This window comes from Bactrocera dorsalis, chromosome 5 (genome assembly GCF_023373825.1).
Source record: "Bactrocera dorsalis isolate Fly_Bdor chromosome 5, ASM2337382v1, whole genome shotgun sequence".
In the NCBI taxonomy this organism is placed as follows: domain Eukaryota; kingdom Metazoa; phylum Arthropoda; class Insecta; order Diptera; family Tephritidae; genus Bactrocera; species Bactrocera dorsalis.
The window spans coordinates 53,143,804-53,171,256 of record NC_064307.1 but is presented as its reverse complement, the minus strand read 5'-3'; the positions used below and the strand labels follow the sequence as shown (position 1 = coordinate 53,171,256).

Genomic DNA, 27,453 nt, shown 5'->3' with positions numbered 1-27,453 from the left:
CAGTTTGAAGGCAATGAAACGCCAGCAGCGACGGTATTTAATGTTTTAAACAGCCGCCCAAATGACGGCGAATGCCTGGCGCTGTATGGAAGCCGATTGGTGACTACTCTTATGGCAAAATGGAAGACAATGACACCAGAAGAAATTGCAGTGTCGGTAGCCTTATCGCATTCGGCAACCATAGATGCTCGGTTGCAACGCACGTTGCTTACAACCACTATTAAGACGCGCAACGAGTTGCAAAATGAGCTAAGGGCATTTTCGTTTGCTAAGCGAAAGGAGCATTCCGATCCGGAAAATTTTGTAAGCAAGAAAGTGCGCCTGCAGACACCTGTTAAATGTCATTTCTGCGGAAAAATGGGTCATAAAATAGCCGACTGCCGCTCCAGGAAAAATAACATGAAGCCACAAGGACCAAGTTCGAGTTCTGCACGTTCATCCGAGTCAAAAGCTGGACCAATTACTTGCTACAGATGTGGAAACGAGGGGCATATTGCATCAGCGTGCCCTAAACGACAGCCGATGGGAAGCCAAAGCAAAACGGACGAAAAACGCGTTAACCTATGCCATGTTGCTGAGCCAATTGGAACATTGATTTCATCCGGTGAGTCGTATCTATTTTGCTTCGATTCTGGAGCCGAGTGTTCGCTCGTAAGGGAATCAGTGTCTATGAAACTCTCAGGCACACGAGTTAATAACATCGTTACATTAAAGGGTATTGGAAATAATACTGTCACTAGTACATTACAAATTTTGTCAAAAGTGATTATAAGTGAATACTGTCTTGAAGTCCTTTTTCACGTAGTACTTAACAGTTGCATTAATTACAATATAATAATTGGTCGAGAAATCTTAAGTCAGGAATTTAGTGCTACGATAACAAATTATGAAATCAAATTATGTAGGGCTAAGTCTGTGCATACCCTTTCTGCTTTGAAAAATAATGTCAATCTTGCTAATGTGGATACCGAATTGTGTGGTGTAGATAAAGAAAATTTGTTAGATATCTTAAATGAATTTTCAAAATCATTTATAGACGGATTTCCGAAAAGCCGCGTCACAACTGGCGAGTTAGAAATACGTTTAATTAACCCAATTAAAACTGTACACAGACGACCATACAGGCTTAGTATAGAAGAAAAAGAAATAGTGAGAAATAAAATTAAGGAATTGCTATTATCCAATATAATTCGCCCCAGTAGTTCCCCATTTGCCAGTCCTATGCTACTCGTTAAAAAAAAAAAAATGGATCAGATCGTCTTTGTATAGATTACCGCGAGCTAAATGCAAACACAGTTGCTGAAAAATATCCCTTGCCGCTAATTAGCGATCAAATATCTAGGCTACGTGGAGCAAGATTCTTTAGTTGTTTGGATATGGCCAGCGGGTTCCACCAGATCCCTATTAATCCAAATTCGATTGAGCGTACAGCGTTTGTGACTTCAGAGGGCCAATACGAATTCCTAACTATGCCGTTTGGGTTAAAAAATGCTCCATCAGTATTTCAGCGGGCAATTATAAAAGCGTTAGGTGAGATTGCCTATTCTTACGTAATCGTCTATATGGACGACATCATGATTATTGCACAAACCAAAGGGGAAGCATTAACAAGGCTAAGAACGGTTTTGAAAATGTTATCACGAGCTGGGTTTTCTTTCAATATTTCCAAATGCTCATTCCTTAAATCAAGCATTGAATATCTTGGGTTTCTTGTTAGTGAGGGTGAAATCCGACCAAATCCACGCAAAATACAAGCATTGGTCGCCTTACCCCCTCCACAGTCCGTGACCCAAGTAAGACAATTTATTGGCCTTACCTCTTATTTTCGGCAATTTGTGTCAAAATTTTCAGAAATCATGAAACCATTATACTGTTTGACCTGTAAGAATAAAACATTTGAATGGAAACATGAACACGAGCAAATACGACAAAAAATTATCAAAACATTAATAGATGAACCCGTTCTTATTATATTTGATCCTCAGTATCCCATTGAGCTACATACTGATGCCAGTATGTATGGCTATGGCGCTATTCTACTCCATAAAATAGATAATAAACCTCGCGTTATCGAGTATTATAGCAAACAAACATCTCCTACGGAGTCACGATATCATTCGTATGAGCTTGAAACTTTAGCTGTGTATAATTCCCTGAAACATTTTCGGCACTATTTACATGGCCGACGTTTCGTCGTATTGACTGACTGCAATTCGCTAAAAGCCACTCGCACTAAAGTTGAACTAACGCCAAGAGTGCACCGTTGGTGGGCATATATGCAGTCATTCGACTTTGACATTCAGTATAGGCCAGGTGCTAAAATGGCTCATGTTGATTTTTTTTCGCGTAATCCCATATGTAAGCCGGCTAAGACAATTGCTCATACAGGTATAGAAAAGAAGCATATCCTATTAGCTGAAATTACAGATAACTGGCTTCTTGCTGAGCAACAAAAAGATTCAGAGATTTCAACTATTGCATCTAAAATTCAAAACAATGAACTCGAGGAGAATTTAGCAAGAAGTTATGAATTGCGCTCAAAAACTCTTTTCCGTAAAATTCAGCGAAACGGCAAAACTAGATGTCTTCCAGTTGTCCCTAGAGCTTTCAGATGGTCGGTAGTAAACCATGTGCATGAATCAATCGTACACTTAGGATGGAAAAAAACGTTAGACAAAATGTACGAATTTTATTGGTTTGAGCATATGGCCAAGTACGTTCGTAAATTTGTAGACAACTGCATTACTTGTAAACTAACTAAACCTCCTTCGGGAAAGTTGCCAATCGAACTCCACCCAATACCCAAGGTAGAGATTACATGGCACACGATCCATATGGATATTACGGGCAAATTAAGTGGCAAGAAGGATCAGAAGGAGTATATTATCGTACAAATAGACGCATTTACGAAATTTGTTTATTTGCACCACACGGTAAATATTAATAGTGAAAGCTGTATAGACGCTTTAAAATCAGCAGTATCTATATTTGGGGTACCAACACGAATCATCGCAGATCAGGGTAGATGCTTTACAGGCTCAAGTTTTAGTGATTTCTGTTCCATGCAAAAAATCCAATTACATCTAGTTGCAACAGGAGCTAGTCGAGCAAATGGACAAGTGGAGCGCATTATGAGTGTGCTAAAACGTATGTTAACTGCCATTGAAAGTAGCCAGCGTTCTTGGCAAGATGCCTTAGGAGACATACAATTGTCTATAAATTGTACAACAAATCGAGTAACACAAGCTAGTCCTCTTGAATTACTTATTGGAAAAGAAGCCAGACCCTTTAACATGTTACCAATATGTGAAGATAATAATAAAGTTGATGTAAATTTTGTAAGAAATATGGCAAAAGAAAATATGAAGAAAAATGCATTGTATGATAAAGCTAGATTTGATAAGAACAAAGCTAAATTTAAAAATTTTAAGGTTGGCGATTATGTTCTACTCAGAAATGAAGAGAGACACCAAACAAAGTTAGACCAGAAATTTAAAGGTCCATTCCTGGTGACAGAGGTGCTGGAGGGAGATCGGTATGCTCTGAAGTCTTTGGTGAATAAGCGGACATATAAGTATGCGCATGAAGCTTTAAGGAGCATGCCGACAGAAGAGATTCCTAAGGAATTGGATATGTGTGATGTGTCTGAAAACGTCGAAAGAGACGTTAGAGATTCATTGGTGGATTCCAATGAGAGCGAAGACGTTGAAAGATACGTCAGAGATTCATTGGTGGATTCCAATGAGTTAGAAGACGTGCAAAGAGACGACACGAATCCGTTTGAGGACTCAGGCGAATAATCTGCGTTGATGGATTTCAATGCGTTAGTTGGGACGCCAAACCCTTAGGTGGGCCGCGTGTCGAATTGCCAGTGCTAATAGGTACACGAGTTAATGTGTTGACTTATGTGATTTCTGGTGATCGGCATTGCGGTAAGCCGATGGGCTGTCCTGGTACAAAGTTAACATATCTTTGGAATCCGCAGTCAGTCTTCGTAGTATGGGTTTCCTTCTCACTTCTGTCAGTTAGGTTGGTCAGCATATTAATAATAATAACTGTAATGTGAACTATGAAAAGTTGCGTTTAACTAATACTTTTGATTTATTTTGGATGGACTCTTTTCAGACTGAGTTACTTTATTTTGAATCTATCTTACACACGAGGACGTGTGATGGTCAGGAAGGCCGTGTCGAATCGCTATTAATTTTGTTAAAAAAAAAAAAACAAACAACATGTATCAATTTTGTCATCTCTAATAAAACTGTCATCTCAATTGAAATATTGGCATCTTTGTTAAATAAAATGTGTATACCATTTTTGTCTCATCCTTTTTATCTCCGTCTTCTGTTTATTGTAAGAGCGAGTTCAGCAGAGCTCTCTGTTTCGCGTAGCCTCGGCATGACAACGTGTTAGAAAAAGAGAAAGAGAGCAATCGCGGCGAATTCGATCAGTTGCGTTTCAGACAATGCTCGGATGATGCAATATTGGGCATTAGTTGCTGAGCGTCATAGAAGAGTGGTCACGAAATGTCACAGCCGAGGAAATGCACAACTCGCAGCAATATTTCAGAGGCGGCTTTAATAATGGATAGCCACAACCCCATTCCGACATATCCATATATTGCCAGATACGAGCTGTGTAGCGTTTTATACATAGCCGCGAAAGTCAAAAGACAAAAAGGCGGAAGGAAGATATTTGACAACCTAATATAATGTATGATCAACGTGCACACGTTTAATATATTGCTAAGTGATAAAATCGTAATTCAAATTTCTGTGCATTTCAAATACATGAGCATATAAGATTGATATGAGAGATATATGTACATATATAGTATGTTGTAATAAATTTAATTTCTATCAGCAAGATATACCAGCAAAAACTGCAAACATAGTCATTGCCACCATCGACTCACATAGCATGAGTATCACAAGTCCAAATGTAATAAATCGTACAACAAAAAAAAATTAATTCTTAAACGCAGGCGCACATTCAACAATCATCATCACAATTTTGGTTACCATTGCCTATCGTATCAATCAACTTTTTCCTTATAAATAAAACAATTAAACTTTTTATTTTATTTCTCTTTATTTAATTTCTTTTTAATTTACCTGTTTATATATAACAGTTATATTATTATTTTCTTTTTTGACATAATTTTTCTAGATTAGATTTCAAACATTTTCATTTATATACATATAACTATATATACATATATTATAAATATACTATATTATTCTTGTTTACAATAAATTTTTTGGCAACATTTATGTATGGTATTTACTATTATATATTAACATTATTTTTAGGTAAAAAGCTTATATATGATTTATATGTAATTAATATTGTTTTACTTTGTATAATTTACAATACTAAATACAATAATTTACTAATGGTTAATATTCACACAATTTGTACATATGTAAAGCTAATTTAACATTAATATTTTAAATTAATTAATTTAGAACTATTAGTATTGAGTAATTTCTATTATATTGTTACAAAAGTAGTATTAAGTTGTATTTGTATTACTATATGCATCCCTGATTATGAACAATAGCTGTAGATATATGGAATAGCATTTGTCTTGTTGTAGACATCTGGCGCCAACATCTGGCGCCGCACTGTCTGCTTGTCTAGGTAAACAATTGCTGAGTCTGGCGCCGCGACTGTCTGCTTGCGTCTGGCGCCGTATAGCCGTATGTTGTGGTAATTTCCAGACGCGATATTCTAGAAGGACACGTCGGCATCAGCGAGAAGTGCGTGGCTATATAAGCCGTGGCAGCGCCAACGTAATCAATCAGTGCTAAGAGTAAACTGCTATAGTGTAGACGAGTTGTGAAATAAAGAGTTGTTGAAGTAAATTAAACAGTGTTGATTTTATTTGTCAATCCAGAGATACGAACCTAACAAAGTGAACTAGCAAGCAGTAAATTCGTAACAATTGGTGTCAGAAGTGGGATTGTCAAATAATCCAAATTCAAGATGGTTAAATTCGGAGAATTGAGAATTCAGCAATTAAAAAAGGAACTGGAGGAGCGTAATTTGCCGATAAGCGGGCAAAAGGCGGATCTGCAGGCACGATTACGTGAAGCAATGGAAGCGGATGGAATTAATGTGGACGAGTTCGAATTTGTTGGGCCAGAAACTTCTACAAAGGTAGAAGAGAAAGTAGAAGAACAACGAACATCATCAAGTGTAGACATGAACACGTTGTTAGTGGCTATTAAGCAAATGGCAGAAAATGTAGTGCAAACAGAAAATCGTCTGGCACAGCAAATGGCAGAAAATGCAGTGCAAACAGAAAATCGTCTGGCACAGCAAATAGCCGAAAATGCAGAAAATGCAGTGCAGGCAGAAAATCGTCTGGCACAGCAAATAACGCAAATAGCTGAAAATACATCACAGTTAGAGTCTCGCCTTACACAACAAATAACTGAAAATAATACGCAGTTAGAAAAGCGTTTGGTACAACAGATTACAGAAAATAATACACAAGTGCAAGAGAAATTTTCAAAATTTGAAGACGAATTAAGCACAATAAAAAATGACGAAGAAAATTTAAAAGCAGAAGTTCTTCAATTAAGTAATCGTGTGCGAGAACTGCAACTGCATGGCCCTGCACCATCAACAAATAATCAAATATTGAAGGCACCCACATTCGATGGAAGTATTCCATTTCAAATTTTCAAACTTCAGTTTGAAAAGACAGCAACGGCCAATAACTGGAATGCAGCGGACAAAGTGGCGTCCTTGTTTGTATCATTGAAAGGACCGGCAGCAGAAATCCTTCAGACTATTCCAGACTGTGAACGGGACAACTATGAGGCATTGATGAGTGCGATAGAAAGACGATATGGTAGTGAGCACCGGAAACAAATATACCAGATCGAACTGCAAAATAGGGGTCAGAAAATGAACGAGTCATTGCAAGAGTTCGCAACTGAAATAGAACGACTGGCTCATTTGGCAAATGCAGATGCACCTGTGGATTACATTGAGAGGGTAAAAATTCAAAGCTTCATAAATGGAATTCGTGATGTGGACACCAAACGCGCCACATATGCATTGCCAAAAAGAACGTTTGCTGAAACGGTTTCGCACGCCCTCACACAGGAAACAGCTTCTCTACTAAGTAAACCAGCACACAAAGTACAAAGGGTTGAAATGGAACAACCGGCGCTGATGGAAGAAATATTGAAGACTCTGAAGACAATTGCTGCACAGCGAGTAAATACAACAGGCAGATGTTTCAACTGTAGAAAAGCGGGTCACTTTGCCCGAAATTGCAAGATAAAAGTAAACCCATCAAAATGGAAACAACCAACAGAACACCGAAAGAGGATTCACCACAAAAATGCGGATGCATTATCACATCGCCCTTGTCCACTGGAATTTAAACATCGCTCCAAATCAGAAGGAAAAGAAGGTATAATCGACGTGCGATCACTGAATATAGAACCTGAAGATGATTGGACTCCTCACCGCATCAGAATCAGTCAGCTGGAGGACCCTGATCTTGCAAAACTGGTAATGGCCAAAGAAAATGGGGTACGACCACCAAAGGAACAAATAAGTAGCGAGAGTCCAACGGCAAAAGCATATTGGGCCCAATGGAACAGCATAAACCTCGTTAATGGATACCTTCATCGTACCTGGGAAAGCGAAGATGGCAAACAGTCTCGTCTGCTGATCATAGTACCGAAGTCCATGATCCCGAAAGTATTGAAAGAATATCACAATGGACCTAGTGGAGGGCACCTTGGAATTACAAAAACTATAGAGAAGATTAAACAACGGTTCTACTGGATCGGTTGTCGAGATTCCATAGCAGAATGGATAAGTAATTGCGTAGAGTGCATGGCAGCTAAAGGTCCTAAAGCCAAAAGTCGCGGTAGGCTGCAACAGTACAACGTGGGATCACCATTTGAACGAGTCGCAATGGATGTTGCAGGTCCGTTCCCAACCAGTACGGCCGGAAACAAATATCTACTGGTTGTCATGGACTATTTCAGTAAATGGCCAGAAGTATATGCCTTACCAAACCAGGAAGCGAAGACCGTAGCCGAAGCGTTTGTAGAAAATTGGATAACAAGGTTCGGAGTGCCCGTCGAATTACACTCAGATCAAGGCAGGAATTTCGAATCTTCCATTTTCCAAGAAGTCTGTACATTATTGGGCATCCACAAGACACGGACAACAGCGTTACATCCACAATCAGATGGAATGGTGGAGAGATTCAACCGAACGCTCGAAGAACATCTGCGGAAAATCGTTGATAAAGATGAACGGAATTGGGACAAGTGCATCCAGATGTTCCTGCTGGCGTATCGTTCAGCGAAGCACGAGACAACTGGTTACACGCCAGCAAAGATTATTTTCGGATCTGATCTGCGACTCCCTGCTGATCTTAAGTTTGGAACGAATCCTACAGCTGTAAGAAATGATGGAGATTATTGTTCTGCCTTAAAGGAAGAAATGAATGAATTGCATCTAATGGTAAGACAGCATACGCATCTGATGAGCAATAAGATGAAGGACCGGTTCGATCAAGCGGCAAATTCAAAAGGTTTTGAAGAAGGTGATCTGGTCCTGTTGTACAATCCACTTCGAAAGAAAGGCTTGTCCCCGAAACTGCAGGCAGCCTGGGAAGGACCCTATATGGTGATGAAACGACTGAATGACGTGGTATACCGCATACAAAGAAATGGAAAAGCACGATGTAAAATGAAAGTAGTACATTTGGAGAGGCTCGCCCCATTTGGTTCAAGAGGATTTGTGCCTAATCGGGACGATTAGGCTTTAGTGGAGGGCAGTGTTACAAAAGTAGTATTAAGTTGTATTTGTATTACTATATGCATCCCTGATTATGAACAATAGCTGTAGATATATGGAATAGCATTTGTCTTGTTGTAGACATCTGGCGCCAACATCTGGCGCCGCACTGTCTGCTTGTCTAGGTAAACAATTGCTGAGTCTGGCGCCGCGACTGTCTGCTTGCGTCTGGCGCCGTATAGCCGTATGTTGTGGTAATTTCCAGACGCGATATTCTAGAAGGACACGTCGGCATCAGCGAGAAGTGCGTGGCTATATAAGCCGTGGCAGCGCCAACGTAATCAATCAGTGCTTAGAGTAAACTGCTATAGTGTAGACGAGTTGTGAAATAAAGAGTTGTTGAAGTAAATTAAACAGTGTTGATTTTATTTGTCAATCCAGAGATACGTACCTAACAAAGTGAACTAGCAAGCAGTAAATTCGTAACAATATTAATAATGATTGGGTGCAACTTGAGATTTTCTTCAGAAATTTGAAAATATCTAAAATGAATAGAGAGAATTAAATTATTTTAATTTTAAAAATCTACATATATAAATAAGAATGAATCGCCAAAATGTATGTACGCTCATAACTTTCATACGACTGATCCAAATTTGATAATTCTTTTTTTAAAATGTTCGTTGAGGTTCAGAGATGGTTTTTGTGGAGAAAAAAATTCGAATAATTGCCGGAAAACCATAAAAACAACCCTTTTCATACAAACGAATGAATGTTTGTTCGTTAGTAACGCTAAGAGAACGGCTGAACCAATATTGATGAAATTTTAAGAGGTTGTTCGTTGTAGATCAAGTAAAGTTTAGAAATAAAAATATCTTATACTTTTCATGAAAAGTCGGCAAATTGATAATTCCAAAAACTAACTTTTTTCCATAAACATTTTTTTTCAGTTTTTGTTTGTTTTGTTTTTCAATATTTTGATTTGTAAATTATTTGAATAGTTCAATTTCGGTCGCTTGCTATTTTCCGGCTATTCAAAAGAAAAATTATTGAAAATTATTCAGTGAAAACTTTACGTGTGTTTCACACAAAGAGGTCAATTGTAGATTGAAATTTGTTACGAAGCCACTAAGAGATCGCCCTAATATCGGTCGGTGTTCTTTTTGCCATCAAAGAATGGCAGCCCAAGGCAAGGCAAGGCAAGAAGTACTCCCAGGATGCGGTAACATACCTGCGGAATTATGGATCGCGGTCAATCAGTAAGCGATCGTCACGATGTCATAATACGACTTTTCAAACAACAGTTACGATGTTTGATTGACTTTAGCTAGATGTACTTTGTTGAGTGGTAAAATAGAGGTTTTCCGCACGCACACATTCTTCTTTGGATGATGGTTACACCAGATCAAATTGATGAAATCATTTCTCTGGAAATTCCTGATGTAGAGAAAGATCCAGTATTATATGAAGTGGTGGAAACCAATGTGGTTCATAGACCTTGCGGACACCGCAATCCTACTTCGGTTAAGGTGTGTCTGACAATAAATGCACGAAACAGTATCCACGGGGTTTTCTTTCGGAAACACAAACTGGAAATGATGGATATCAACTCTATCGGCGTCGCTCACCAGATAACAGAACATTCAGCATTCAGCTTAGAAGAATGAATATCGAAGTTGACAACACATGGATCGTACTATATTCGCCACTATTGTCTAATTCACATTTAAAACTCATATCAATGTTGAGTATTGCTGTTTGGTAAAATCGATCAAATGCGTTTGTAAGTACGTCACTAAGGGAAGCAAAATGGCGGTTATTGGTATTAAACGATACGGTCCATACGTGAACTGCAATACTTTACTTTTGCAATTCATGAACGTTTTTCGTTTGTTGTGCGTCTCGCAGTTAATGTGGAGATTGGCCAAAGAGTTTATTCCAGCCCAGAGAATACATTACAGCCAGTGGTAATACCGCCAGCAACAAAATTAACATTGCCAATTTTTTTTCTCAACTTTCGTCAGTGATCCGCTTACGAGAACATTGCTCTATTCGAAAATACCTTGCATTCATGGAATGCATCGTCGAAGAAATAGTTACGCAGAAAGCAAGACCAACCAGTAGATGGACATCCAGGTGTGTTTTCATCTAATGAATTAGGATGAATTTACACAACCCACCCGAAAAACGACGATTGTTTCTACCTTCGGTTGTACGCGGTTCAACTTCATTTGAGCCATTGCGTACTGTGAATGGTACGGTGTGTGCAATTACAAATGCTGGAACACGATAATCAGTGGAAACAAACGTTGGACGATGTGATAGCTACTTCGAATGCAAATGAAGATCGCATACTTTTCGCGATAATGCCGAAAGTTATACAACCAGCCGGTTTATCTTTGGAACGTCAGTGGTACATCTATCACAATCTTCGCAGCTGAGTTTCGGATATAGTATCTAAAGTAGATATTGTGGCTCCATTGCCGAAAGATTTGCCATCGAAGAAACGGAAGGCAAAAACTAGTGAAGATGTTCTCAAACCAGACGAGGAACCAGGTCCATCTTCCTCAGGATCAACACGTAAAAAGATCTCAAGGAAAACGGCAACAAAGAAAAATACATAAACTTTCACTTTTTCTAGTGTATAATCATGTCTTTATAGCTTATAATTCAATGTATTTTGTTCATTACAAAAAAATTATATTTTTCGTATTTTTACTCTTCTTTCTCTACATTTTTAGGGAACTTTCAAACAAGTTATGACTTTTTGGATTCTATCACGTGAAAAAGCATCTCATCTTCCATCCGAATCAACTAAAAAGTGAAAATTGATTTTTTGACATCTAAGCCCCCTTTCCGTAGACCAAGTCACATATATTTATTCAAAATTGCTTGGATTTAAATCGTTAGGTTGACGTTTTACATCAAAAAGTATTTCCCTGGCTTTGATTCTTGTAAATTGCAAGAGTATAAAATGTTCGGTTGCACCCGAACTTAGCGTTTCCTTACTTGTTAAAAATGAGTTTTTTTTTATTTTAAATCACCATCAGACTTCAGACATAAGCTTCCATTTGGTTCATTCATCAGAGAAAACGGCATTATGTTTTTCTGCTTTTACGATTCCACAAATTGTGGACAATTGCAATATTGAATTTTTTGCGTAGACACTTTCACCATTTTTGACTGCATTAATTATTTCAGTCTTTTTTGCTAAGGTCAAAACATTTAATTTTTATCCCATTATGCAATAAAATAAATTGACCTTAACCGCGATCGACTTTGTTTGCTAATGAAGAATATCAATTAAAAACAATGCAAACGTAAAAAAAGAATCGCCAGTATAGCAAATTCAAAAGAAGAGTATTGTTACTAGTCGCCAATAATAGCTTTGACAGACGACAGCGCTAACTTGCATTAGCGGGCTTATAGCCCTGTCAGACGAGAAAAATTAATGCGCCTTAAGCAACGCTAATGCGCATTGAAATTTAATGGTGACAGACGGCAGATTTGTACATTTAGACAGCTTTGTTTATTTATTAAAAAAAAAATGAAATAAAAATGATTAAAGTAAATTATTAATAGAAATTTTGGTATTTTTGGAAAGTCAATATAAATTTTACGAAAAAATTCGTTTATTATTAACTACGTTGAAAGGTAATAGAGTGAAATTAAAAGCAATAATTGATTGTAAGGCGGAAAATGTGGTCGAAAAAGTTAAGAATAATGGAAAAATGGATAGCAAACTGTGTGTTGTTTATTTCCTGCCATCGAAATATATTAAAATTTGTTTTTGTTATTATACTTGCACATAATTTAATTAACAATATAAAACTGCTTACCTCCCATGCTGTAAACGCAAAGGAGGTGGCAGACTTCAAGCGACATCTGTCAAAAAATTGCAAAAATCGCCAATTTTTGCGCAGTGTTGTCTACTCAAATTTGGTAAATTCTTGTGCATAACAATCTTGCATTAGCATGGGTCAGATGCGCTAGTTAATGTAAATTAAGCCCGCTAATGCATATTAGGGCTGTCGTCTGTCAGGGCTATAACATTTAGCTGCCATACAAACTGAATGATCAAAATGCTTGCATAGGAAACTTCCTCATTTGACGATATATCTTCACGAAATTTGGTATGAGTTATTGCTCATAGAAATAATGTAATATTGGAAGAAATTGTTCAGATAGCCTCACTATAGCATATAGTTGCCATACAAACCGAACGATCGGAATCAAGTTCTTGTATACAAAAATTTTGCATTTGACAAGGTATCTTCACAAAAGTTGGCACAGGTTACTTTCTAAGATAATAATGTAATCTCCGACAAAATTGTCCAGATCGGATTACTCTAGCACAATGCTTCCCAAACTTAGTTTTTCCATGACCCGGTAATTTTCACACTGTCCTTTCGTGACCCACTTAATAATATTAAACTCAAGACGGTTACATGAGATTAAATAATACACGTTTAATAATAGTAAGAGAAATGTTTTATTAATATTAAATTATAATATTTTGGTATCTTTGGTACTCACTTTTTAGTGCGAAGTATGTAGCTGTTGTTTATTTTTAATTATAGAGTTCAAGTTTGTTGAAATTGCTGACAGTTTTATTTTGAGATCGGGTTCCACTTCCAGTCTGTTTCGATATATTGTATATTTTTAAGGTAAACTAGTGTTGAAAACCCAGCTTCACATTTGTAAGTGGTCACAAAAGGCATCAATCATCATTGCTTGATGAGCTAGTATTGTGTATTCCTGACGACAAGATAACCAAAAATCAATCAATGGTCTTGTGTCAAATGTATCCTTGAGTGCTGTATCAGTTGACAGTTCAATCAACGAATCGACATCTGAATCTGGCAAATTTGTTTCGGAATCTAACTTGAATGTAAATGGGTTTCTTATCCAAGCTTTGTTGCCATCGATTGGAGGAAAATATTCTTGAAGATTCCTCTCCAGCTCTAATGAATGTTCTTTAAATTGAGCTAAGTAAGTAATGTTGTACTCTTTTTGTATTTCACATAAATTACTAAATGCTTTAAAGTTTCCTGTCTCCGCGCGTTGAACCGCACTATAAGCTTTTTTCTTGCAGCTTCCACTTTGTTTTGCACTTTAAATATTTTTGAAGCATTCCATGAATAAGTGGAACTCTGAACTGTTTTACAAATATGCATTTTTTATATATTATTGCACGTACATAGTGAGATTATGTTCTCATCTAAAATAATTTACAAAAGTTGTAGTGAGTATGTCTCGTTTTTTGTAAATACCGTTATTTATTGAGAGTAACAACAAGACGGATTTTTTCATTAGTCTTTACACAACTTTTTGCGAGGACGCTGCCGCTATTGTTTATTAGATAGAAACTAGATTTCTGTTCTTAGTTATAGTGTATGGTCCGCTGTATTTAACTGCATACTAATTTTTTTGGTTAAGTGTTTTTTTGATAAGAAATTAATCATAACGGAAAGGTAAGTTTCGATGTCCCATACGTGACGCTTAATTCCTTTTTCTATTAATAATTGTAAAACAAGTAGACTATACAAATTGAATTTTTCTGTTAACAGCTAACTTTTAGCGGTCTAAAAACTGGTGAAACAATTTTGTTTGAAATCGCTTTGCTTACAATATATTCTTGGTGATAATAAAGTGTCTGTACGTGACGCCAAAGAATAAGTTATCTGTCATCTTCAACTTTTACTGGCGTTTGTAATAAACAAAGCCCTTTTTTGTACTGCAAATCTCAATAACGCAAAAATGAGCGACCAGCAACCATCAACCAGTGCTATCCGCATGCGAAAATTTCGAGAAAAGCAAAAAGAGAAAGATCCTAACTTTACCGCTAATGAGACTAAAAGATTGTGTGAGCTTCGTAAACGAAAAGCAGAAAATTTTTCTCAAGGTGAGTTAAAAGCAATTTTACTTAAGGAAAAGGATAAGAAGAGATTGCAAAGGGCAAAAAAGCGGGTTGAACTTAAAAATCCTACTGATTCTCCTGTAAGTACTGAAAATCCGTACAAGTCGAAACAGACTTTATCTAAAGCTGTTCAAAAGGCTCTAAAAGCACTGCCTCAATCACCAAGAAAGAAAAAAGTGGTTTTTACAGAACTAGCGCGTAAAATGGACATTGCTCTAGCAGAAAGCCCAAACATTAGCACATCAGGTGACGATACACGTTATGACGATGTGAAAGCATTTTACTATCGTCCGGATATTGTGTATACCTGCCCAGACGCAAATGATTTCATAGTTGTTTGGGAAAACGGCATTAAGAAGAAGTGTCAAAAGCATTATTTGACTTTGTACCTTCGAGAAGCCTTTTGCATTTTTAAAGAATTTTTTCCTAATATCGAAATTGGATTTTCAAAATTTTGTAGTCTAAGACCGAAAAACGTTTTGCTAATGAAAGACACACCTTCAGACCGGTGCAAATGTTTAACTCATGAAAATTTTATGTTCAAATTGAAAGGTTATTGTAACGATTGGTAGACTATGATTTCATGTGATCCTTCTTTGGTTTCGAAGTGCTGGAAAAATGAATGTGATACTTGTTCTGATGGTAAAAAAATATTAATTTCTATGGATTTAAGTACAATCTGAGTATGGAAAGAATGGGAAAAAAACTCAGAAAATAAACTACGTTTAGTAAACCACGAAACAAGTTCAGGTGAACTTAAAGAAAAATTTATTGATTCTATCCATATTATGATGAACCATGTTAATCTAAAACGAGTTCAAGCCGATGAATTTCAAAAAGACCAACGCAATGAAAATGTGCGAATCCTTCAAGTTGATTTTGCGATGTCTTTTGGCTGTGAATACCAGAATGAAGTTCAAAGCGCACTCTGGTCACGAACAAGTGTTCTTTTATTTACTGCTGCAAGTTTTTACAAAGGCAAATGCCAAACATATCTTATATGCTCAGATGCAAATTCGAAAGACAAGGATACAGTTTTTGTTTTCATCACTAAGTTGTTTGACTTGATGCATAAAGAAAATGAAGACTTACCTTCAGCGGAAATTATTTGGAGTGACGGCCCTTTATCGGAATTTAAGAACCGTTATATGGTTAAACTAACATCAATGTTGAGCGAAAAGTACAAAAGGCCTTATAAAGCCTTTTATTGGAAATATTTTGCTACATCGCATGGAAAAGGTGTGATAGACGGAGTTGGCGGAAATATCAAAAGACTTGTAAGAGAGAAAATGATGAGCCAAAATGAACAAGTTGTTGTCCAATCAGCCAAGGACTTTTCTGATTTAGCTTCTCAATTAGTCACAAAAACCCGTGTGATTTAAGTGCCATCCTCTGAAATTGATGAAAGGATTAAAAGTGCATCGCCGTGGGACAATGCCAAAGCGATAACTGGAATTTCCAACTTCCATTTTATTAAAAACTGTGGAGAAAGTTGTGGAGTGCAGAAAACATTGCCTTTCCCAAGACAAAACTGTATTTACATATTGATGTTTACATATCTTATAGATTTAAGTTGAACTATGTCCCGTACGTGACGCGACTTGTCTGTACGTGACAAATATAAAAAAATGTTTTTGAATTATAAATATGTATGTGTTTTAATTAATATTTTTCGCTAGTAGCAAGCTTGATTCTTAGTTATAATTTCCTTCGAAGACACTTTTTGTGCACCTGTAATATGTTCGCTGAAATCTGAATAAAACTATAACGATTTCGAATGTTTGTTGACTGGATGTGTCCCGTACGTGGGTTGTTTGCATTTTTCTTCAGTATTTCATGACTTTTTTTAAATGTTTCTTCGCACTATTAAAAACTAGTATATAATCTATTAAATTAGAGAAAAAAATATATATATCTGATAAAACAATTAAGTGCTATATGTAATATAAACCGTAAAATTAGTTGAACTTGTCTGTACGTAACAGTGGAATGCACCATATGTGACTCAGAGAATGCTTTTTTATATTCTCTGTGTGACTTTGTATATTTTTCTTCAAAGCATTTCTCTTTATTTATTCTCGCATGAATTCAGTCGTTTTACATATATTTCTGCCTTTGAACGTGCTCATTTCCGCTAAATAGCAGCGAGAATGGTGAATTCCGTACTACAATTCTATTAGCTCTGTTAGCCGTCCAATCGAATATTATACAGAATTCAATTTGCACCTTCTCTATATCTTTAAGTTCTCTGGCTGAGCTTTCGCCTCGCTCTTTTGTTTCAACTTGATGTCAGTCATCATCGGTGAGTAGCACGTGCGGGCGCGCGCGCGCCTCTCTCCGCTAACGAATGTTACGATGCACCGGTACCGACCCAGCATTTAGAAACGCTACTCTAGCATATAACTTCGATGCAGCCGAAGTTAACGTACTTCTTGTTTAAAATATTATTTATCCGGGGAATTTAATTACAATTTCTGGGTGCTTTTTTTGGCACAATATATAATACATAAATTGCGGTAGAATATTTAGATAAGTTTTAAGCAGTTTGTTAGTTTCAGATTAATATCAAAATGGAAAGATTTGTCCAAAAAGGCGTTTGAGCTCATCATATTGCTAAAGAACAACAACGATCCCCAAGTTTTGTAGAAATATGTACAATAACAATTGCTTTCCAATCATCAAAAACATCAACAGTTATCCTAAAGCGCTATTCCCCCGCAGGCAGTGGCAACAGAGCTAAATATTGTGGTGTTAGAATAAATCGATCAATAATAATATCACTCTGAAATGACAAGAAACATTAAAATTAATTGACCATAAGTAAGTATTATATTAGTTAATGATTGTTTTTAATAATGGTGATATCATTGGTAGTTTTGTTTTGATTTCGTTTTCGTTGGAAATAAAATAATCGTATGTTATCATGAATCTCAAATTAAGAGATACTACTAACTTTTTCAATAGTTGCCTTTACATTGGGCAACTTAAGGTCTCGATGGAGTACGTAGTTATCACATGTACACCTTTTGTCTACTGTAAACTCCGGATTAGGAAACTTCTGGGTATATTCCGAACCTGAGCGTATACCATCTGCATGGACTTTTCAGTATTGATGCCAATGCTCTGCTTGGTTGCCTCGGTGTAACTTACGTAGTATCGTAATGCCAAGTGATAAAATTTTTCTGTTGTCCCTTTAAAGAAAGTTGGGCCTCATGAAGGCCTTTGTGAAAGCAGGAGCAGACTTTCAATATAATGCAAAATTGAAAGATGGAATTTTCGGAGCTTCACAGCTATGTGACCTTATAACGGATGGAGCTTTTAATTTAAAGTTGGAAAAAGCTTTAAAAAGAATGTCAAAATTTTTCAGCAGTACAAAATATATAAAATACATATATAAATTAAAGTAAACTTTTTCTTTCCTGGAAATCTTCGACCCATATCAGATGAGAATGGTGGTTATGTAAATTAAAAATCGCTAAGGTGGGAAATGTTCTGCGCCAATTTTCTGGGTGTTAAACTCGTTGCCCAGATAACAACATATTGTTACAAAAGTAGTATTAAGTTGTGTTACAAAAGTAGTATTAAGTTGTATTTGTATTACTATATGCATCCCTGATTATGAACAATAGCTGTAGGTATATGGAATAGCATTTGTCTTGTTGTAGACATCTGGCGCCACGGCTGTCTGCTTGAGAAACAATAGACATCTGGCGCCGCACTGTCCGCTTGTCGAAACAATAGACATCTGGCGCCACAGCCGTCTGCTTGAACAATTGCAGAGTCTGGCGCCGCGACTGTCTGCTTGCGTCTGGCGCCGTATAGCCGTATGTTCTGGTAATTTCCAGACGCGATATTCTAGAAGGACACGTCGGCATCAGCGAGAAGTGCGTGGCTATATAAGCCGTGGCAGCGCCAACGTAATCAATCAGTGCTAAGAGTAAACTGCTATAGTGTAGACGAGTTGTGAAATAAAGAGTTGTTGAATTAAATTAAACAGTGTTGATTTTATTTGTCAATCCAGAGATACGAACCTAACAAAGTAAACTAGCAAGAGTAAATTCGTAACAATTGGTGTCAGAAGTGGGATTGTCAAATAATCCAAATTCAAGATGGTTAAATTCGGAGAATTGAGAATTCAGCAATTAAAAAAGGAACTGGAGGAGCGTAATTTGCCGATAAGCGGGCAAAAGGCGGATCTGCAGGCACGACTACGTGAAGCAATGGAAGCGGATGGAATTAATGTGGACGAGTTCGAATTTGATGGGCCAGGAACTTCTACAAAGGTAGAAGAAAAATTAGAAGAACAACGAACATCATCAAATGTAGACACGAACATGCTGTTAGTGGCTATTAAGCAAATAGCAGAAAATGCAGTGCAAACAGAAAATCGTCTGGCACAGCAAATAGCAGAAAATGTAGTGCAAACAGAAAATCGTCTGGCACAGCAAATAACGCAAATAGCTGAAAATACATCACAGTTAGAGTCTCGCCTTACACAACAGATTACGGAAAATACTACACAACTACAAAAACAAGTGCAAGAGAAATTTTCAAAATTTGAAGACGAATTAAGCACTTTAAAAAATGGCGAAGAAAATTTAAAAGCAGAAGTTCTTCAATTAAGTAATCGTGTGCGAGAACTGCAACTACATGGCCCTGCACCATCAACAAATAATCAAAGATTGAAGGCACCCACATTCGATGGAAGTATTCCATTTCAAATTTTCAAACTTCAGTTTGAAAAGACAGCAACGGCCAATAATTGGAATGCAGCGGACAAAGTGGCGTCCTTGTTTGTATCATTGAAAGGACCGGCAGCAGAAATCCTTCAGACTATTCCAGACTGTGAACGGGACAACTATGAGGCATTGATGAGTGCGATAGAAAGACGTTATGGTAGTGAGCACCGGAAACAAATATACCAGATCGAACTGCAAAATAGGGGTCAGAAAATGAACGAGTCATTGCAAGAGTTCGCAACTGAAATAGAACGACTGGCTCATTTGGCAAATGCAGATGCACCTGTGGATTACATTGAAAGGGTAAAAATTCAATGTTTCATAAATGGAATTCGTGATGTGGACACCAAACGCGCCACATATGCAATGCCAAAAAGAACGTTTGCTGAAACGGTTTCGCACGCCCTCACACAGGAAACAGCTTCCCTACTAAGTAAACCAGCACCCAAAGTACAAAGGGTTGAAATGGAACAACCGGCTCTGATGGAGGAAATATTGAAGACTCTGAAGACAATTGCTGCACCGCGAGTAAATACAACAGGCAGATGTTTCAACTGTGGAAAAGCGGGTCACTTTGCCCGAAATTGCAATATAAAAGTAAACCCATCAAAACGGAAACAACCAACAGATAACGAGGACGGAGCATCCACATCTCACAAGTCGTTAAACTAAAACGGAACAGTTCAAAGGGGCGTGAGCTGGTTCCCACAACTATTTGCCCCACCATCTCGATATCACAAATAGGTCGCCATGACAACAATCTTACTATCAACGGTATCGTAAATGGACGACTGTCAACGCTTACTTTGGATACTGGTGCCACACATTCAATTATCCGACCGGATGTGGTAAGAGGAACGGTTGAACCATTAGTCGGTTGCAAGCTTCGAACGGCCACCGGAGAGGAAGCAGCTGTCGCGGGAAAAGTGTTTTGGTATTGGTACCCTGGAAGTTAATCACACCTTCATCGTAGCAGAAATCACGGATGAAATTATAATGGGAGTAGATTTCATGATTGATCACGGGGTTACTTTGGATTTAAACAAGCAAATGCTGTTTTGCCAGAACATGGAGATGCCTATAAACACCGGATATGTGACCAACGTTGAAAGTAAGAGGGTGATTGTTGATGATAATCAGAGTATTCCACCAAAATCTGAGGCGATTGTATGGGCTAAAGTGAATGGAGGAGGTGGGACTGAAGAGTTGTGGATTGTGGAACCAACAAAAATAGATACACCCATATTGGTAGGAAGAACGCTTGTGAAAACTAGAGAAGACGCCACCATTCCGGTCAGAGTAGTGAATGAATTCAACACGCCTATAAGGCTGAAGAAAGGAGCAGTAATTGGACAGTGCCAGAATATAAGTGCAATAGCACGATGCGAACGGTCAGAACAAAAGCCTACTATTGAGCCACAGCAGATAAGTCCTACATTCCTAAATAATTTACTGAACGAACTGCATGGAAATGAAAAATTAAAAGCAGAAAAACTATTAGAAAAATACGCATCCATATTTGCAAACGAAGGAAACACAGGAAAAACCGGCATTGTCAAACATCGCATAAATACTGGAGACGCTAAACCAATCCGACAAGCTCCGCGTAGGGTTCCACTAGCAAAACGTGAGGATGCTAACAAAATTATTGAAGACATGCACAAAAACGGTGTAATCGAACCTTCAATAAGTCCATGGAGCTCACCTATCGTCTTAGTTAAAAAGAAAGATGGTAGCACCCGTTTCTGCGTAGATTATAGGAAGTTTAATGATGTCACAAAGAAAGACAGTTATCCTCTACCGAGAATCGACGATACCTTAGACACCTTGTCTGGAGCGAAATGGTTTTCTACATTAGATCTACAAAGTGGATATTGGCAAGTCGAGATTGATGAACGTGACCGTGAAAAGACCGCTTTCAGTATGGGCGACGGGTTATGGGAATTCTCTGTGATGCCATTTGGGTTATGTAATGCGCCTGCAACGTTCGAGCGACTGATGGAACATGTGTTAAAAGGACTCAACTGGAAGACATGTTTGGTGTATCTTGATGACATTATTATCATGGGAAAAAGTTTTGATGATCATCTGAAAAATCTAGAGGAAGTCTTTCAGCGAATAGCATCAGCCGGATTACGCTTGAATCCCAAAAAGTGTTCATTATGGAAGAAGCAGGTCATATATCTCGGACATAAAGTGTCAACTGAGGGGATTCACACCGAGGAGGGAAAAATAAAAGCAGTTAAAGATTGGCCTCAACCCACCAACATACATGAACTCCGCAGCTTCCTCGGCTTATGCACGTATTACCGCCGTTTTGTACCTGGATTTGCGAACGTGGCTAGAAGTTTACATGATTTAACAAAGAAGAATCGCCCGTTTGTATGGCAGTTGGAACAAGAAAAAGCGTTTGAGCAGCTTAAAGAACTACTTTGTACGGCGCCGATGTTGGCTTATCCAATACCTGGAAAGAAATTCATCCTGGATACAGATGCGAGCGCTTATGGAATTGGAGGTGTCCTGTCTCAGCTCATCGACGGACAAGAAAGAGTAATTGGGTATTACAGCAGAGTGCTCGGGAAACCAGAGAAAAACTACTGTGTGACGCGAAAAGAACTACTAGCTGTGGTGGAATGTGTAAAACATTTCCACAAGTATTTGTATGGACAACGATTCTTGCTGAGGACTGATCATGCAGCATTAAAATGGTTATTACAGTTTAAGAATCCGGAAGGCCAAATTGCACGATGGATCGAAAGATTACAGAATTACGACTTCGAAACAGAACACCGAAAGGGGATTCACCACAAAAATGCAGATGCATTATCACGTCGCCCTTGTCCACTGGAATGTAAACATTGCTCCAAATCAGAAGGAAAAGAAGGTATAATCGACGTGCGATTACTGAATATAGAACCTGAAGATGATTGGACTCCTCACCGCATCAGAATCAATCAGCTGGAGGACCCTGATCTTGCAAAGCTGATAATAGCCAAAGAAAATGGGGTACGACCACCAAAGGAACAAACGAACGAGAGTCCAACGGCAAAAGCATATTGGGCCCAATGGAACAGCATAAACCTCGTTAATGGATACCTTCATCGTACCTGGGAGAGTGAAGATGGCAAACAGTCTCGTCTGCTGATCATAGTACCGAAGTCCATGATCCCGAAAGTGTTGAAAGAATATCACAATGGACCTAGTGGAGGGCACCTTGGAATTACAAAAACTATAGAGAAGATTAAACAACGGTTCTACTGGATCGGTTGTCGAGATTCCATAGCAGAATGGATAAGTAATTGCGTAGAGTGCATGGCAGCTAAAGGTCCTAAAGCCAAAAGTCGCGGTAGGCTACAACAGTACAACGTGGGATCACCATTTGAACGAGTCGCAATGGATGTTGCAGGTCCGTTCCCAACCAGTACGGCCGGAAACAAATATCTACTGGTTGTCATGGACTATTTCAGTAAATGGCCAGAAGTATATGCCTTACCAAACCAGGAAGCGAAGACCGTAGCCGAAGCGTTTGTAGAAAATTGGATAACACGGTTCGGAGTGCCCGTCGAATTACACTCAGATCAAGGCAGGAATTTCGAATCTTCCATTTTCCAAGAAGTCTGTACATTATTGGGCATCCACAAGACACGGACAACAGCGTTACATCCACAATCAGATGGAATGGTGGAGAGATTCAACCGAACGCTCGAAGAACATCTGCGGAAAATCGTTGATAAAGATCAACGGAATTGGGACAAGTGCATCCAGATGTTCCTGCTGGCGTATCGTTCAGCGAAGCACGAGACAACTGGTTACACGCCAGCAAAGATTATTTTCGGATCTGATCTGCGACTCCCTGCTGATCTTAAGTTTGGAACGAATCCTACAGCTGTAAGAAATGATGGAGATTATTGTTCTGCCTTAAAGGAAGAAATGAATGAATTGCATCTAATGGTAAGACAGCATACGCATCTGATGAGCAATAAGATGAAGGACCGGTTCGATCAAGCGGCAAATTCAAAAGGTTTCGAAGAAGGTGATCTGGTCCTGTTGTACAATCCACTTCGAAAGAAAGGCTTGTCCCCGAAACTACAGACAGCCTGGGAAGGACCCTATATGGTGATGAAACGACTTAATGACGTGGTATACCGCATACAAAGAAATGGAAAAGCACGATGTAAAATGAAAGTAGTACATTTGGAGAGGCTCGCCCCATTTGGTTCAAGAGGATTTGTGCCTAATCGGGACGATTAGGCTTTAGTGGAGGGCAGTGTTACAAAAGTAGTATTAAGTTGTGTTACAAAAGTAGTATTAAGTTGTATTTGTATTACTATATGCATCCCTGATTATGAACAATAGCTGTAGGTATATGGAATAGCATTTGTCTTGTTGTAGACATCTGGCGCCACGGCTGTCTGCTTGAGAAACAATAGACATCTGGCGCCGCACTGTCCGCTTGTCGAAACAATAGACATCTGGCGCCACAGCCGTCTGCTTGAACAATTGCAGAGTCTGGCGCCGCGACTGTCTGCTTGCGTCTGGCGCCGTATAGCCGTATGTTCTGGTAATTTCCAGACGCGATATTCTAGAAGGACACGTCGGCATCAGCGAGAAGTGCGTGGCTATATAAGCCGTGGCAGCGCCAACGTAATCAATCAGTGCTAAGAGTAAACTGCTATAGTGTAGACGAGTTGTGAAATAAAGAGTTGTTGAATTAAATTAAACAGTGTTGATTTTATTTGTCAATCCAGAGATACGAACCTAACAAAGTAAACTAGCAAGAGTAAATTCGTAACAATATGATAAATTCTTGCATGAGAACAGGATACAGTATTCTCTCTGTTCTCCCTGTCACGCTATTTTCCCAAAAAAGTGATATACATAAGTGCCAATCTGCCCAAATACATCATGTCCTATCACGCTATAAATACAACAGTTTGCGAACCCCTTAAAATTAACCTCATTGAGTCTGGCAATGATTGAAACAAATAATAAAACAATATTGTTATATAAAAAATAATAAATTGGGTTATTTGATTTTATTTTAGTTATTCCCAAATTTGTAGAAATACATTGACAATAGCTTTCCAATCATTATAAGCACCAACAGTTATCTTTATGCGATACTCCCCCGCTGGTGCTGGCAACATAGTAAAATAGCTTGGCCTAAGAATAAGACGGTCAACGATGATATCATTCTGAAATAACAATAAGCCTTAAAATGATGTGATCACACGTAAGAAGGGTGGTCCATATACTTTTTTGCCAGCCAATGAAATTGCAAATAATGTGAAAGTAACTTACATAAAAAGCTCCTTCATTGCCTCATTGACTTGCATGTATTGAACGCTCCATATATTGTATTTTGGATTAAATGTTATACTTACGTTATACGGACAGGTGTGGTTGATATTTGAATAAAGTTCTAAAAATTTGAAAATTATATCCAAGAGGGCGACACGCTTTTTGTTGCGGAGAAATTCACAAAAATTTAATGTTTTATTGAACAAGAAGGGACGATAACCGTTGTATTTTTTAAAAAATTCTACTTTTAGCTGAAATACAAATGACTAATGTACAAATTAACATCATTTTTAAATATTGGGAGTACCTAAACTTACGCTAACATTGTTCACTGGTACTTCAAACAACTTGACGCGCAACGAAAGAGCGACGTCATCGCGAGACAACGCTTTGAGCTTACAGTAGGCGAAATCAGCAAATGGTTTATCCAGCGCTACGCACTTAATATTCGTAAATTTGATCATTGATACTAGATGAACAGAACGCCAATAAAAGCTAATTTTTAAAGCAAATATTAACCACAGCGACGAGCAACGCATTTTTATCGACTGAAACAACATTTATGCTTGATAAACCAGCTTCAGATAAAATCTCGAATATTGAAAACAAAAACTGACTCCATGAGCAATTAAATTGATATCCACAGCTCGTGTTCATATGTGGTAGAGCCAGTACAGTATTGACGAGATCTAAACGACTGTGGGATTTTTTGTTTTTCTTTTTTATAATAATAACTAGCTGACCCCGCAGCCGTTTTCCTGCGTGAAATGAAAAGAAAGTTAAATTTATCATTTTTTTTCAATGTAACGCAGCTTGTTAAACAACATTTTTTGGTTTCTTTTCCGGTGCGTAACTGTACAGAGAAGATAGTTTTCCAAATCGTGAGCACGCTACGAATTTTTGGCCGTGTGAAAAACATAGCAGTTTCAAATTTATGCCACACATTTCTAGTGACTATCCTTGTGTCCTCATGATTGTCATCTCAAATGCAATTTTTACTGAAAACGGAATCCGTTTGAACTGAAATGGTAAATCGATAGAACTCAAAGGAATTCGTAGAATCAAGCATTCTGCCCCTTGTATTCGATAGGTGCATCACAATCAGTCGGGTTCCATTACACAGTTTCGGCGCATGAAGATTGCGAAACATAATAACGACAGATCCAACTTTGAGACGCAAATAATGCGGTGGCATACCAATCCTCTCCAAAGAATTAGAAATTCCACTGGATAATTCACGGCGTCGTCTTTTGAATTTTCCAGTTTAAGTCAACAACATCGGTATTTTTAACAGCTAACATTGCGCGTACACTTAAGGAATCGCAGTTACGATAATTAGGCCAATATTCGGATACACATTCGTGATGAGTTCATCTTTCGTGAATCGATAAACGGCCGATGGAATTGATATAAAACCATCGGAAGTATCAACCGAAATTGATCCCTTTCCAATTTTTAGTGAAGACGATGTAAAATGTCTTCGGCAATGTCGATGGTTATATCGGAAAGTATGCGAACTTCATTTTCATTCCAGTGATTAACGTGTCCCAACAATTGTAATTGCTGGCTTACTTCTCCAAAACTTGCACACATCGAACAGTAAGCAATGACTCAAATAAAGTTGAACTGCGTACATTAATCAATAGCAACCGAAGGTTGAAACAATCGTCGTTTTTCGGGTGGATTGTGTAAATTCGTCCTAATGCATTAGTTGATAAGACACCTGGATGTCAATCCTGCTTTCTGCGTAACTATTTCTTCGACGATGCATTCCATATATAATATCAAGGTATTTCCGAAGGTCCTCGCAAACGGATCACTGACGAAAGTTGAGCAAAAACTCGTAAATGTTAATTTTGTTGCTGTCGATGTTTCCATTGGCTGTACTGTATTCCCTGGGTTGAAATATACTCTTTGGCCATTCTCCAAATTAACAGCGAGACGCACAACAGTCGGAAAACGTTCATGAATTGCAAAAGTAAATATCCCACAAAGCGCTTTAGTGCAGTTCACGTATCAAGAGCAGCGCTCAAGGCCAATAACCGCCATGTTGCTTCCTTTGATGACGTACTTACAAACGTATTTTATTGATTTCACCAAATTACAATACTCAACATTGATATGAACTTTGAATATGAATTAGACAATAATGGTGAATATAGTACGATCCATGTGTTGTCAACTTCGATATTCACTTTTCTAAATTGAAAGCTGAATGTTCTGCCATTGTCGTCTGGTGAGCAACGCCGATAAAGTGGATATCCATCATTTCTTGTCTGTTTTTCCGAAAGAAAAGCACGTGGATACTGTTTCGTGCATTTATTGTCAGACATACAAACCGAAGTGGGATTGTGGTGTTCGCAAGGCCCATAAACTATAACGGTTTTCATCACTTCGTATAACAGTGGATCTTTCTCTGCATCAGAAATTTCAGCAGAAATGATTTCATCAATTTGATCTGGTGTAACCACCATCCAAAAAGGAATGTGTGCGTACGGCAGGCCTCTCTTTTGCCACTCAACAGAGTACATCTAGCATCTAACAGCAGTCATGCTGTGACATCGTGACGATCGCTTGCTGATTGACCGCGCTCCATAATACGAGTACCGCACGTATGTCATCCTGGGAGTACTCGGTCAAGTGCCTTGCGCTGCTAATGTAAGTATGTTGATGCCAAAAAGAACACCGACCGATATTAGCTCGACCTCTTCCTGG

At 38.2% G+C, this 27,453-nt stretch overlaps 2 protein-coding genes across 5 annotated transcripts; one reads left to right on the top strand and one right to left on the bottom strand.

Annotated features, from left to right (window-relative positions):
- The first annotated feature begins 5,468 nt into the window (after positions 1-5,468).
- On the top strand, positions 5,469-24,235 carry LOC125778800 (uncharacterized). 3 transcript variants are annotated; one of them, XM_049458088.1, is made up of 2 exons: positions 5,469-8,584; positions 23,471-24,235. In XM_049458088.1, the coding sequence occupies exons 1-2, from the start codon at positions 5,989-5,991 to the stop codon at positions 23,686-23,688; spliced, it is 2,814 nt and encodes a 937-aa protein (XP_049314045.1). In that variant the 5' UTR covers positions 5,469-5,988; the 3' UTR covers positions 23,689-24,235. The 3 variants fall into 3 exon arrangements, with proteins under 3 accessions (XP_049314045.1, XP_049314046.1, XP_049314047.1); XM_049458089.1 differs by having other exon boundaries at positions 5,469-8,099; positions 23,021-23,613; XM_049458090.1 differs by lacking the exon at positions 23,471-24,235 and having other exon boundaries at positions 5,469-8,099; positions 8,135-8,413.
- Positions 24,236-24,367: 132 nt separating this feature from the next.
- On the bottom strand, positions 24,368-25,891 carry LOC109579291 (uncharacterized). 2 transcript variants are annotated; one of them, XM_049458124.1, is made up of 3 exons: positions 25,056-25,891; positions 24,822-24,989; positions 24,368-24,632 (listed from the first exon to the last, which is right to left on the bottom strand). In XM_049458124.1, exons 1-3 carry the CDS (start codon positions 25,296-25,298, stop codon positions 24,483-24,485), a joined length of 561 nt encoding a protein of 186 aa, XP_049314081.1. In that variant the 5' UTR covers positions 25,299-25,891; the 3' UTR covers positions 24,368-24,482. The 2 variants fall into 2 exon arrangements, with proteins under 2 accessions (XP_049314081.1, XP_029404791.2); XM_029548931.2 differs by having other exon boundaries at positions 24,822-25,004; positions 25,056-25,889.
- Positions 25,892-27,453: the final 1,562 nt, after the last annotated feature.